This window comes from Aquarana catesbeiana, linkage group LG03, assembly GCF_042186555.1.
Source record: "Aquarana catesbeiana isolate 2022-GZ linkage group LG03, ASM4218655v1, whole genome shotgun sequence".
NCBI lineage: Eukaryota > Metazoa > Chordata > Amphibia > Anura > Ranidae > Aquarana > Aquarana catesbeiana.
The window spans coordinates 454,952,416-454,966,809 of NC_133326.1; the positions used below are offsets into that span (position 1 = coordinate 454,952,416).

Sequence of the window (14,394 nt, forward strand, 5' to 3'; positions counted from 1 at the left end):
CTTTAGTAAATAAACCCCACTGTGTACTTAAAAGTGGGGTATGTCTGTAGATGAAACTTTCAGGTTAATGAGAGTGACAGACATACCAAAGTCTTTGAATTTCTAATTGTCCATATAGACTGGTGTACTATCTGATGGAATCTGTTGTTATTTTATATAATCAAATTATAGTCTTTTCAGGTTATAACAATAAAAAGGACCTACATTTAGTGCAAAATTGCCTTTTACCACCTGTTGATTAGCTTAAATTTCAGTAGTTAGTTTATCCGGCATGGTAATAGCTAAACTAAGCTCATTAGAGTGGTATTAAACCCAAAAGTAAACATGTGTTATATGGCAGCTTACCATTTCTTTGATGTGATGGCTGCATTTATTTTAGGGGCTTTCTTTCTTCTAATTTTACCTGGTGATCCAGCCAGTAAGACTGTTGTTTTTAATAAGAACAAGCTCTAGCAGAATATATCAATTTCAGAGATGAGACAAACCATTTAACACCAGCAGGGGTGCTTAAAATTAACATATTTTTTAATTATTTATGTAAAGCCTTTATCCCAAAAGGAAAATGAAAGCTTTGCTAAAACTGCTTACAAAGTGTGAGATGGAGTTTGGCTTCAATTTCTTAGTGTATTTAAATCTGCTAGTAGACTCCACTTCCCCCCTCAGACTGACAATTCTGCTACCCGAAGATGCCCCCTATGCTCTTTCATCCAGAGTAGGGGCACTGTAATGCAGGAGGTGTGTTACTGGGCAGAACATCAGGTAAATACAGGGGGGAAATTAATGCAGCCACCATATCTAATGTTTGGTAAGCTGCAATATATTACATTTTTGGTTTTGGATTTATTACTGTTTTAAGATCACTTATTATATAGATTTTTTTCAATAACAATGATAGACCTCAGAAAAAGAGCATCAGTGCGTAAATAATGTAACAATGTATGTTTTACACAGAGTAAAAACAACACATCTTTTACTAGTCTCTTTGTTAAGCTCAAAAATGCCCTTTTGACCAAAATACAAAGCTATATTGTAGAGGAGGTGAAGAAGAAAGTGAAATAAAGCATTACTAACCAAGTATTGCTCATTGATCATGATCATTAAATGAGAATGTAATTCAATGCAAAAATCTTGAGTAAACATGCAGTAATCAGGTCATATTCACCTGTTTATTCTGTATTTATGTTAAATTTAAATTCAGAAGACTTTTGGCTGCAATTTAAATCTACTAAAAGCTGAGCTGATTGCCATTGTTAGATAAGGATGTGTCCACATTTTGATCAGATTGCACAGCGTTCAGTAGCTAATTTTGTTCCTGAAAATACACAGCTATTATTAGTCTTCAATAATACACAGAAGGTTCCAAAGCAGTAGAAGGCTGAATGAAAAGTTTATCAATGCCTACGAATTACATTGTGGACAATTTGTTTGGCAAAATAGATAGACAGTTTTGATTTAGTTTAGGTGAGTCCATATCAGTTTGTAGGGTTCTTGAAAAAAAAAAAAAAAAAAAAAAAAAAATATATATATATATATATATATATATATATATATATATATATATATATATATATATATATATATATATATATATTTCTTGCATGTAGATCATTTGTATAAATGTAAGTAGCAATAATAATCAGTGATTAAAAAAGAGAGATGTAAGTTTGTGATAAAAATGTAGATATATTATAACTGATATTTGCAAAACTTGGCACAGATTAATCCTCAGCAGGCATTCCTGCAAATGGACAATGTTACAAAAAAGAATCATGCATGCACATCTATATAAACTGCTAAACAAATGTCAAATATAATGTAAATGCTTGAAAAAGTTAAAGTACAACCTTCTTTCTCAGAATGTTATAAACATACTAATGTTGTGTTTAGTGCTTTGCATACAGATTAATGTGTGAATATTAATTCCTCCTATAACTAACTGAATATCCCTCTGTATATTATAGTGATTTGGCTATGATATTGGCACTATTTATGTTTCCTTAAATTTAGCTTTTTATTTCCAAAATGTAATCATTTATATGCTACTGCCAACAATTTGAAATACATATAATTTTTCTATTTTCTATACAAAACATGTTAAATTGTATAAATTACAATAATATGCTTGAAATTAGGGAAAAGTATTTCAGTTTAGTGCCTAAAAAGCAGGACACAAGATGCACAAAAACCCCAAAATATAATAGGGTTAGATTTAAAAAAAACATCCACCACCAAGGTGTATAAAAATAGAAAAGTACTGAATGGCTGGTTGTTGAGCAAGTGATCAAGAAAAAAACAAAACAAAAAAAACAGTATATAGGCATATGGTGGGCTATAGGTGCGTTTAAGCAGCAATTTTACAATTTGGTTCTGGACCGAAACGCATACTGAATCTTTCCTTATTGCATAACATTTTTCATTAGTCATTGTTGATTAATCTTTTACCATTGTTTTGTAACAATAAAATGAGTTGTTTTATAAATTAAATGTCATCATTGTAGCACCTGAAAAGTCACCTCAAAAAAAAATTATTGTTTCCAAGTGCAGTATATCTTGAATGCAGACTGGATTAATGCTAGGCTCTACCCTATGCAATTAGTGCAGCTCAGCTTTGTCCAGACACAGATGGCCATTCATTTGAATGGGCTGCTGTACCTGTGGGAAATGCAGGAAAAAGCTACCCGCACCTTGCATTTTCAGATGCATGGGGGGGGCATTAAAAATGAATGGCAGCCCTACGAGCCTGCTAAAAAGCAGTGTGATTTGCCTGCAGGTGTGGGAATGCTTGCAATTTACACGCATCCCCGTACCTGTATATATGTGAACCTAGCATAAAACTTATGCTATAGTCAGTGGTGGCCCATCCATTAGGGGCGCAGAGGCGCCACTCCCCTAATCCATGGGCCCAGCCCCTAATCTACATGCAGGGTGCCAGACGCATGGATTTCAGTAGGGTTTTAATTTTTTTTGAAGCACATGATTAGAGACTGAGGCTCTAATTGGCTTCAAAAAAGGGTGGGCTCGGGGTGCAGAGCACTTTAATCAATATTCACTATTGTCTTTCTGAATCTCCTCCTGGAAAATCAGGAAATGGGCCCTAAGACCCCATTGGCCAGGGAGTCTTAGGACTCCCGGAAAATCAGGTCTTGGGAGTCAAGACCCACTTCCTATTCAGCTGGGAGGAGAAGCAAAGCTCTGGCTCTTCCCTGGAGTGAGGAGCAGCATCGGCCTCCTAAGGTAAGGCCACTGATTGCCACAATCTGTCTCCCATGCAGGGGGGTTACTGATTGCCACCGTCTGTACCCCACAGGGGATGTCACTGATCGTCGTCACCCATGGGGGGCCCTGATCGCTGCCATCTGTCTCCTGTGGGGGGGGGCAGGTTTGTTTGCCCCCCCAAATTTTAACCACCAGCCGCCACTGGCTATAGTATGTTTTTATTCAGGTCTACAATGCCCTAAAATTGAAATTAATCAAATATTTTCCTGCTGCTGATTCAAACAAATGCTAATTTTTACGTTAAGTACCTTCATATGGTTTTTGCAATTTGTATTTAATTTGAAGGTATGTGAACTAACCTAGTCATCTGTATTGTTCAAATATATTTTTTTTATAAATCATGATTTGTAAAACTTTTTGTTTAATAGACTATAAATGGAAAAAATAACTAGGCAGGATGATTTTATGCCTGCATCCTACAAGTGAAGGAAATGTTGGCTTAAAAGCCTTTTTATGATTTAGTGAGGACTGTTACAGTGATTGCATGTTATTTTAAGCTTGTAATGTGTCCATTTGGCTCGTAAGTGATTGAAAAAAATGAATATGGATTTTTGTCATCAGCTTTTTTAATCTCTTTTTTTTTCTGACTTGCATGGCAGCAGTTATATTTCTAGTTCTATGATGGTGTACAAATGTTTGCATCATGTGGCAGGGCAGAAGCAATGTACCATGTAGTTTTTTTCTGCCATCACTCTTCTATTTTTTATGTTTTTAGCTGGCTCTGGGGACATCCAAGCTGACACAGAATATCAAAGTATATAAAGCAATTGTGTGAAATGAGAGAGCTTTCTGGGGCTGTATTCATCTGAACTAGTTAGATCTGCTTGTAAAGTGTAATAGTAGTGTAGCTTAAAATGTCTAATCCTTTCAAAACTGTTACGTCACACTTGAATGCATACTAGCAGCTGTGTCAGTTGACAATTTGGATTCTGACAAAAGCTACAAAATGGAGTTCACAAAATATATAAACTGGTAAATTATCTTTATCCCAACACATAACTTTAAATTTAAATATCAGTTTTAGAAAGACTAAACATTTTTCAAATGTTTTAAAATTTGAAATACATCTAAACTTGTATAAATAAATCAAAATTTAAACTAAATATTTATGGAAATAGTTATCTTAGAAAATAAAACTTTTTTCTTTAACAATCAACTGCTTACTATAACACACCAGTATTTTTTCCTAAGGTTATTAGCTATTAAATAAAAATATATTTTAGCAATAATTGTAATAAAAAGTTTCTGTGGCCTGGCTCTTCCCATTTGGCAGGTGGTTTAAAATACTGAAAGAGTAGGGTTACAGAAAAGCAAATTGCTTTACATTGATGTCCTTAAGGCATATGTAATGGTACCCAGGAAAGTGCACCGTAAATCATTTTTTTTCATGCATGAAAACAAAGGTCTATGGATGAGCAATTAAGATAAATTCAGACTATCTATTACCTAAAATCTTACAGGTAGATATATAGGATTAGGAGACAGGACACTGTATGGTATAGTATCTTTGCTGTATATTGGCCCCAGTGGATGCATGCATTGACCTATGCACTAAAGGGTAAAGAAAATATTTACATAATTTTACATGTGCTTTCCAACTGTTGAGATGTCAGTACTGTTATAAAAAGAGTTTCCAGCTATATTCCAGTAAATTTGTGTCAATAATATATCCATTACTGAAATGCAATGAAATATTTACATAGCAATTTAATCTGATGGTATGGCACCATAACATATTTCCGTACACGCTTTTGTTATGCTCATCCTTTTTAAGAATCATTATCAGTCCCTATAACATGAATACAGAGTTTGGGAATTAACCAGCTCAGTTTTCAAAATAATCCACCATTTCAGATTTCTTGAGTGATACTGAATTATGGCACTCCATGAATTAAAGGAATGGATACAATTTGCATTGGTGCAATACACCAACCAAATTACTCTATAAATGAAATGATTTATGCTTTATAAGGCCTGCATTGCCGTGCATGTTTCCATGGGAGATTCCGCTGTTTATTTTTAAAGGTAAAGGTAGGATACCCAATAGACCAAATTGAACAAACAGAAAGCAGTTGGGAAGAAAATTCGGGAGTAGGAGTCAAGTTTGGCAAAACGTATGTGTATCCTTCCATGTCGCCAAGCACCAGTTCGGCAATCCTCAAAACAGCAGAAGAAGCTGGCACAATCTTTTCCATCGAGACACTCATACCCATATTCTTCATCCCGTTCTTGAAGATGTGTGGCATTATTCATTTGAATTGTTGCTGATCGTGGACGAATATCAATAGTAGGTGCCTAATATATAATTGAAAAAAGCATACACAATTGTTATCACGCTATACTATATATCATTTAAAAAAATATAAAATTATAATCATCTATAATAATAATTATCATCATCTATAATACCTGAAAGTACAGTTTTTATTTATTTATTTATTTATTTAATTCATTTTTAAGGTTATTATTAATTCCTTATTAACAAAAACTAGACAGAAGCGCAAAAGAACAGAATATATCAAAACCTTGTAAAATAGTTTTAAAAATTTGCATGACAAAAGTCTAGGACTTTGTACTGTGTTCCATCCACATAAAATGCTCTCACCATTGTTTTTACATTTCTAAAAAGTGTTTCATAGCTTTTGTAAAACAAAAACATTGCATGAAGGTGCAAAAAGTGCATATCAAAATGAGCCTAATTTATTTCATACAGATAGCAGTTGTTTTACTAATGGCAACTGGGTTATTCACTTTGCAAGAAAATGTTCCCAAAAGCTTGGTGAATGTGGTGAAGTTTCACTTTGCAAAAAATACCCAAATGTATGCAAGGAAAATAAAAACATTTAAATGCACATAATATAATTGATTACTGTGAAAGCAAAAATACTATTTTTTTAATTTTCTTTGCCAGTGATGGGGTATTCTTTGCAAGTCAATTTTCTCCACATTCATTAAGATACAAGAACATTTCCTTGCAAAGTGAACATCCTTTTTTGCATTTAGTATATCAACTCCATAGTGTGTAGTCTTGTTTTGGTTGACTATCAGCTGAAGTTTCTTTAAGCTATGAGCATGTTCTTAATGTCAACAAATTCCAGTGAGGGTACAGAGGAAACAATTAATTGGTGAATCAAAATGATTAGTGTAACAATGGTTAGATTACACATCGGAGCAGCAATATGCTACAGACAGGATTCTTTCTATTTGATTTCATTATTTCTACATGTAAAGGCACATTGCAATGTCATAATAACTATTTCCACACTCTAATATTATTTCCTGTAAACACAGAAAAGTCTTCTGAAAACAGAGGGTATTTGCAGATCCAAAAAATAAAAGTCTTATTCTTCATTTTAGCACAGTGAGTAAAACCATGCAAAATATTCCTTTATGCCCCTTTGTGGTCAACTGTATGTGTTTGCTTGTTCCACTATTTCCTGAAAAAAGTATGGTCCAAAATGTTAATTGTAGCTGAGGAGGTTGAAGAATGTCATAGTAATTGTCCTGAAGCCCACTGAACATGTGTTAACTTTAGGAGGATGATATAAGAAGATGATATATAAGCAGACCTCTGATAAATACCAAATAAACTTCAAAGTATTCAATACATTCTCAACATCTATTATTGTATAGAAATCTCTTATTAGCCATATAGGGAAGGATTTGTCTTTCAGACTGTAGGGGGGTCACACAGGGCCAGATCTCCTACAAAACATGACTTTTTTCTTTCAATGAATATTCTAAAATTATTCTGAGAAAATGTATGCTTTAGAAAGGTGTACATTAGCTACAGTATACAGTACACAAAATATGTATTCATAATTAATTCTATTTATTTAATTTATCTGCACAAAGTTTTAAAGCACACACTTTCTGAATAAGGCCCCTTTCACACTGGGGCGGTGGGGGTGTCGGCGGTAAAACAACGCTATTTTTAGCTCCACTTTTACGGTCATTTTAGCGGCGGTATTCGGCTGCTAGCGGTGCAGTTTTAACCTCCGCTGGCGGCCGAAAAAGGGTTAAAACCGCCCGCAAAGCGCTGCTACAGCGGCGCTATGCCGGCGGTATAGCCGCGCTGCCCCACTGATTTCAATGGGCAGCAGTGGTGAAGGAGCGGTGAATACATCGCTCCTTCACCGCTCCAAAGATGCTGTTTGCAGGAGTTTTTTTTCTCTCCTGCCAGTGCACAGCTTCAATGTGAAAGCCCTTGGGGCTTTCACACTGGAGAAACAGTAGCGGCAGTTTTAGGTCGGTTTGCAGGCGCTATTTTTAGCACAATAGCGCCTGCAAACCGCCCCAGTGTGAAAGGGGCCTAAGTGATATTTTTCATTTGAAAATGGAAATGTCTGTTGGTTTATCATTATTCTATTTCCTAATTTATATGTACTGTATTTACACCATAATCAATTATTAAATTCATGTTTCTCCATATTAGAAACACAGTTTTTTGTTAGCTTGCCTCAACAATAAAACAGAAGTGCCGTAACATTTGCCCAAACTATTATATCAAAGTTTTATAACAATTCATTTGTTCTTTATTTCAGCTAACCAATACTATTAACTACTGTAGAATATTTAGAAAACTCAAGAGATAAGGATAATAAACTTAATTTGCCAGGCTCAAAAACATCCTCACCCATTAATTGCAGGTGATACAGCAAGGATAATTCATGCCAATTTAGTAAAACTGAACATCATCTGCACATGCAAATGTATGTGGGTAAGTTAAAGTAGTTCCGTTTTTACTTAGCCGAATGCCAACACATTTTGTGAATAGAAATTTAAAAAAGCTTTCCCCAGATTAATGAATTATCCCCTGGAGTGGTACGTACGTGCATGCAAAATCACATATCTCCATGATAACTATTTTTTATATATTTTTTTACATTTTTATTATTTTATTATTATTTTTTTACTAATTACTGCTAATTATTTACGCATCGACATGTGTAGGTATACTTTCTATTCTTAAAATGAAATACACATCAAAATACCCCAATTAATTTAGGTGTATGTGTTTCACAACTCTACCTATTACATAAATGTATATATTTATGTTTATATATGTTGTGATACATTATTTTGCACATAATATATATTTTGAATGATTGTTCATATTTAAAAACCTACCAATTTTTTTTATTTTTTGCAGTTTAAAATATGCTTGTGTGGTCAGAAAAGGGAAGATTTAATTTCTAAAGAAATATCTATTTTTGCAAAACATTAACTATGTATAGTCAATGGATCACATACTGTATTAGTAAGCATTAATCCACACTTTGCTGCATGCATGCAGATTAATAAACACCCAGAGGAGATAGCAACAGCTAACCTGGTCCCTGAGTCATGCAGCACAGCCAGTATTCCAGTGCCAAATAGTATATACTGTAATTAGTAGCAAATATGTGCAAACATGTGCACATGTAGTCTACGAAGTGTTTGTCCTTAGAATCAATGAGGTAATGTTCAATTGAAAAGTATTTTACTATACAAGTGTACAATTTCATATTTTGTGTATTATATATGAGTATTTAAATGATACATATTTACAAAATATTGTTAAAGTGTATCTAAATCAAAGAACAAAATTACCAGTAGGGATGAGCTTCGAGTCGAACTCATGTTCGACTCGAACATTGGCTGTTCGCAAGTTCGCCGAACAGCGAACAATTTGGGGTGTTCGCGGCAAATTCGAATGCCGCGGAACACCCTTTAAAAGTCTATGGGAGAAATCAAAAGTGCTAATTTTAAAGGCTTATATGCAAGTTATTGTCATAAAAAGTGTTTGGGGACCTGGGTCCTGCCCCAGGGGACATGGATCAATGCAAAAAAAAGTTTTAAAAACGGCCGTTTTTTCAGGAGCAGTGATTTTAATAATGCTTAAAGTCAAACAATAAAAGTGTAATATCCCTTTAAATTTCGTAGCTGGGGGGTGTCTATAGTATGCCTGTAAAGGGGCGCATGTTTCCCGTGTTTAGAACAGTCTGACAGCAAAATGACATTTCGAAGGAAAAAACCCATTCAAAACTACTCGCGGCTATTGCATTGCCGACAATACACATAGAAGTTCATTGATAAAAACGGCATGGGAATTCCCCACAGGGGAACCCCGAACCAAAATTAAAAAAAAAAAAATGACGTGGGAGTCCCCCTAAATTCCATACCAGACCTGGTATGGATTTTAAGGGGAACCCCGTGCCAAAAAAAAAAAAAAACGCCTGGGGTCCCCCCAAAAATCCATACCAGACCCTTATCCGAGCACGCAACCTGGCAGGCCGCAGGAAAAGAGGGGGGACGAGAGTGCGGCCCCCCTCCTGAACCATACCAGGCCACATGCCCTCAACATTGGGAGGGTGCTTTGGGGTAGCCCCCCAAAACACCTTGTCCCTATGTTGATGAGGACAAGGGCCTCATCCCCATAACCCTGGCCGGTGGTTGTGGGGGTCTGCGGGCGGTGGGCTTATCGGAATCTGGAAGCCCCCTTTAACAAGGGGACCCCCAGATCCCGGACCCCCCTGTGTGAAATGGTAAGGGGGTACTTACCCCTACCATTTCACTAAAAAACTGTCAAAAATGTTAAAAATGACAAGAGACAGTTTTTGACAATTCCTTTATTTAAATGCTTCTTCTTTCTTCTATCTTCCTTCATCTTCTTCTTCTGGTTCTTCTGGTTCTTCCTCCGGCGTTCTCGTCCAGCATCTCCTCCGAGGCGTCTTCTATCTTCTTCTCCTCGGGCCGCTCCGCACCCATGGCATGGGGGAGGCTCACGCTCTTCTCTTCATCTTCTTCTTCATGTTCTTCTCTTCTTCCTTCTTCTCTTCTTCTCTTCTTCATTTTCTTCTCCGGGCCGCTCCGCATCCATGCTGGCATGGAGGGAGGCTCCCGCTGTGTGACGGCGTCTCCTCGTCTGACGGTTCTTAAATAATGGGGGGCGGGGCCACGAGACATGACGGGACTTCCCTGTGGCATGCCCCGTGATGTCACAGGGAAGTCCCGTCAAGTCACCGTGCGTCAGAGGGGGCGGGGTCACCGGGTGGCCCCGCCCCCCGTTATTTAAGAACCATCAGACGAGGAGACGCCGTCACACAACGGGAGCCTCCCTCCATGCCAGCATGGATGCGGAGCGGCCCGGAGAAGAAAATGAAGACGAGAAGAAGAGAAGAAGAGAAGAAGAGAAGAAGGAAGAAGAGAAGAACATGAAGAAGATGAAGAGAAGAGCGGGAGCCTCCCCCCATGCCATGGGTGCGGAGCGGCCCGAGGAGAAGAAGATAGAAGACGCCGCGGAGGAGATGCTGGACGAGAATGCTGGAGGAAGAACCAGAAGAACCAGAAGAAGAAGATGAAGGAAGAAGAAGCATTTAAATAAAGGAATTGTCAAAAACTGTCTCTTGTCATTTTTAACAGTTTTTTAGTGAAATGGTAGGGGTAAGTACCCCCTTACCATTTCACACGGGGGGGCTGGGATCTGGGGGTCCCCTTGTTAAAGGGGGCTTCAAGATTCCGATAAGCCCCCCTCCCGCAGACCCCCACAACCACCGGGGACAAGGTGTTTTGGGGGGCTACCCCAAAGCACCCTCCCAATGTTGAGGGCATGTGGCCTGGTACGGTTCAGGAGGGGGGGCCGCACTCTCATCCCCCCCTCTTTTCCTGCGGCCTGCCAGGTTGCGTGCTCGGATAAGGGTCTGGTATGGATTTTTGGGGGGACCCCAGGCCGTTTTTTTTTTTTTTGGCGCGGGGTTCCCCTTAAAATCCATACCAGGTCTGGTATGGAATTTAGGGGGAACCCCACGTCATTTTTAAAAAAATTTTGGCCGGGGTTCCCCTTAATATCCATACCAGACCTGAAGGGCCTGGTATGGAATTTAGGGGGACTCCCACGTCATTTTTTTTTTAAATTTTGGTTCGGGGTTCCCCTGTGGGGAATTCCCATGCCGTTTTTATCAATGAACTTCTATGTGTATTGTCGGCAATGCAATAGCCGCAAGTAGTTTTAAATGGGTTTTTTCCTTCAAAATGTCATTTTGCTGTCAGACTGTTCTAAACACGGGAAACATGCGCCCCTTTACAGGCATACTATAGACACCCCCCAGCTACGAAATTTAAAGGGATATTACACTTTTATTGTTTGACTTTAAGCATTATTAAAATCACTGCTCCTGAAAAAACGGTAGTTTTTAAAACTTTTTTTTGCATTGATCCATGTCCCCTGGGGCAGGACCCAGGTCCTCAAACACTTTTTATGACAATAACTTGCATATAAGTCTTTAAAATTAGCACTTTTGATTATTCATGTTCGTGTCCCATAGACTTTAACAGTGTTCGCGTGTTCGAATGAACTTTTTTCCTGTTCGCATGTTCTGGTGTTCGGCTCATCCATACTTACCAGTCCTTAAAGGTGGTGGCTGCATTAATTTTGTTTTTTAAAGTTTTTTTTTTCTTTTTCCTGGTACACACTTTCTGTCCTAGAGTGACAACACTCATGCAGTGTATTGCATCTATGGTGGACCAGTGCTGTCACTGTAGAACAGGATTGCTAAACACTGCCCCCTCCTCATCTCCATAACACTCATAACACTATTTGAGATAACACTGTGGCGTGCACAAGAATCTATGCACTTACTGTATTTTTGGAAGGACCAATAGTTTTTTTGCAAACAGATACAACTTTCAAAAGTATTTTTAACAGACCAAAAAGGAGAAAAAAAAGAGGAGCTCTTGTGAAGGGTTCAGACATAATGCATTTTTTATTTGCATATTGCTTTGCTGTGTATTTGAAATTGTTCGATTATATTCAAAATATTGCAATTTGAACACTCAAATAGAATTATTGTGCTGTAAATTACCTAAGATATATTGTAATTTGCTTAAGTTTAGTCCTAGAGATCGTCCACTAACCATAGCCATGTTCACCCATACACATGAATGCCCAAGTAAATAAGCATCATTTTGCCAGCAAGGAAGACCAAACATTGCTCACTGTGGATGGCAGTAATCTTCCCTTTTAAAATGGTTGTAAATCGTTACATATTCCCAATGAAATGGGTGGCCATAGGTGATATACAGAGATGAAACAAATCCTCCTACATAAGTTGTACCTGTTATTCTGCAGTATTCTTTTCTCTATAGCTGTTCAATGTGCTGAATTTATACAGATTGTCTAATAGTTGAGAATACAGGGGGCGGTGAGCTGAAATTACACTCTGCAGATCTCAGTGAGGAGAGCTCTGATTGCTGATTGGAGGGAAGGGACATTCCCCCCCCAACACAGATCACAGGAACAGAGAGCCATTTTTCTCTTGGTGTCAGGAAAACTTGTAAAACGGTAACTCATAAAGATAGCAGAGGAATTCAGCAGCAGACAGAAATGACACATAGGGGGTTATTTACTAAAGGAAAATCCACTTTGCACTACAAGTGCAAACTACAAGTGCAAAGTGCACTTGAAATGGCACTGAAAGCGCACTTGGAAGTGCAGTCACTGTAGATCCGAGGGGGACATGCAAGTAAAATAAAAAACAGCATTTTAGCTTGCACATGATTGGATAATAAAATCAGCAGAGCTTCCCCTCATTTCAGATCTACCCCTCAGATTTACAGCGACTGCACTTCCAAGTGCACTTTCAGTGCAATTTCAAGAGCACTTTGCACTTGTAGTTTGCACTTGTAGTGCAAAGTGGATCTGCCTTTCGTGAATAACCCCCTTAGTGTTCCTAATTGAGGCAAGTACACACTATAGAGGGATATGCTTTGTTCATACATTTAAGTAAATAAGGCTAAGTCTATCAATGATTTAAGCAGAAGCTAATAATCAAATGTGTAAAAACAGTATGGAAATAGGAGTTGAAGCAGGCACAGATGAGACAGGGCCCATGTTGACTCCTCTTTTACATATACTTATTGTGAACTCATCAAGGTGAGGGTACTGATTGAATGAGGCTGATGTACTACAGGAGTTAAGCATCTTCACTTAATACAGTGTGTGAATATTCACTCAAAGCACCTGGAAAGCAAATTTATGTTCGCTTTGAATATCTAAGCATGTGCAGATGCTTTTCATGTGATTGGATAACTGGAGCAAATATACACACATATAAATCTGTGCCAATGCGTTAGATGCCAGAGTTACTCATTGAAGCAACAGCAGTTTCTTTGCATGTTCCCTGTGCTTCATCATGTGACAGCATCCTTAACTTGGTGAGTACACAGGTAGTCACAGGTAGTCAGGAGAGAACAATATTCAAATGTTTTTTTTTTTTTCAACTTATTAGAAACAGTATAAATGATACAACCTGCAATATATGAATAAGTAGGTAAATGTGCCAACAGTTTGTGTGTATATACATAATACTAAAAAAAAAAAAAAAAAAAAAAAAGATTATCTTTTTAATAAGCTTGAATTGAATTGCAAAGCAGGCATAAATTAAAAATAAAATCACAATATATTTCATTGCATACATTTTCAAAATAAAAAAATGCTATTTCTCCAACTCTACACAGTGATATTGCAAAATATGGGCGAATACATTTTTTTCATATTTTGTTACAACTAACATTCCTTTTAATTTAAAATTGCTGACAAAGCAGAAAAAAAGGCTGGCATTAAATTTACATACTATTACATCCAGAGTATATTAGAATAAATATATTTTGTTTTTACAAAAACAAAGTCAAAGTTGATTACTTTAAAAAAACTTGCAATAATTTTAAATAATGTTATTATTCCTCTCTGGTTCTCAGAATTCGCCCATATGGGTTATGAAGACATTAGAGAAAATGAAGGTAATGTACAAGGTGTACTGCAGCTCTAGTGATAACAAGCTGTCATCTGCAATAATGCCACAAATATGAATAGTTCTAAAACTAATATTCAACATGTGGCAAAAATTATGCAAATGACAGAACAAAGGCTTAAAGTTTTGCATCATTCTTTAAAGGCATACTTATGTGGAGCAGTGAAATGGGATGATACTTTTTGTGTCCTTTAACCAATAAAAGATGAAAAGTACCATTAAATAACATTGTTTTTCAACTGTGAAGTGTGTAAATGCTGCTGAATCAACTTATTAACCTTATTTTTTTTTCATTCTACAAAAACATTCTTTCCATACTGTGTTTGCT

The 14,394-nt window shown here is 37.0% G+C and overlaps 1 protein-coding gene across 2 annotated transcripts in view; it reads right to left on the reverse strand.

Annotated features, from left to right (window-relative positions):
- Nucleotides 1-1,498: 1,498 nt before the first annotated feature.
- GABRG2 (gamma-aminobutyric acid type A receptor subunit gamma2) overlaps nt 1,499-14,394 on the reverse strand; it is a 364,630-nt gene continuing 351,734 nt past the window's right edge. For both annotated transcript variants that reach the window (XM_073620838.1, XM_073620837.1), the window contains one exon: nt 1,499-5,571. In XM_073620838.1, the coding sequence (XP_073476939.1) occupies nt 5,296-5,571 (276 nt within the window). In that variant the 3' untranslated portion in view covers nt 1,499-5,295. The remainder of the gene's footprint in view (nt 5,572-14,394) is intronic.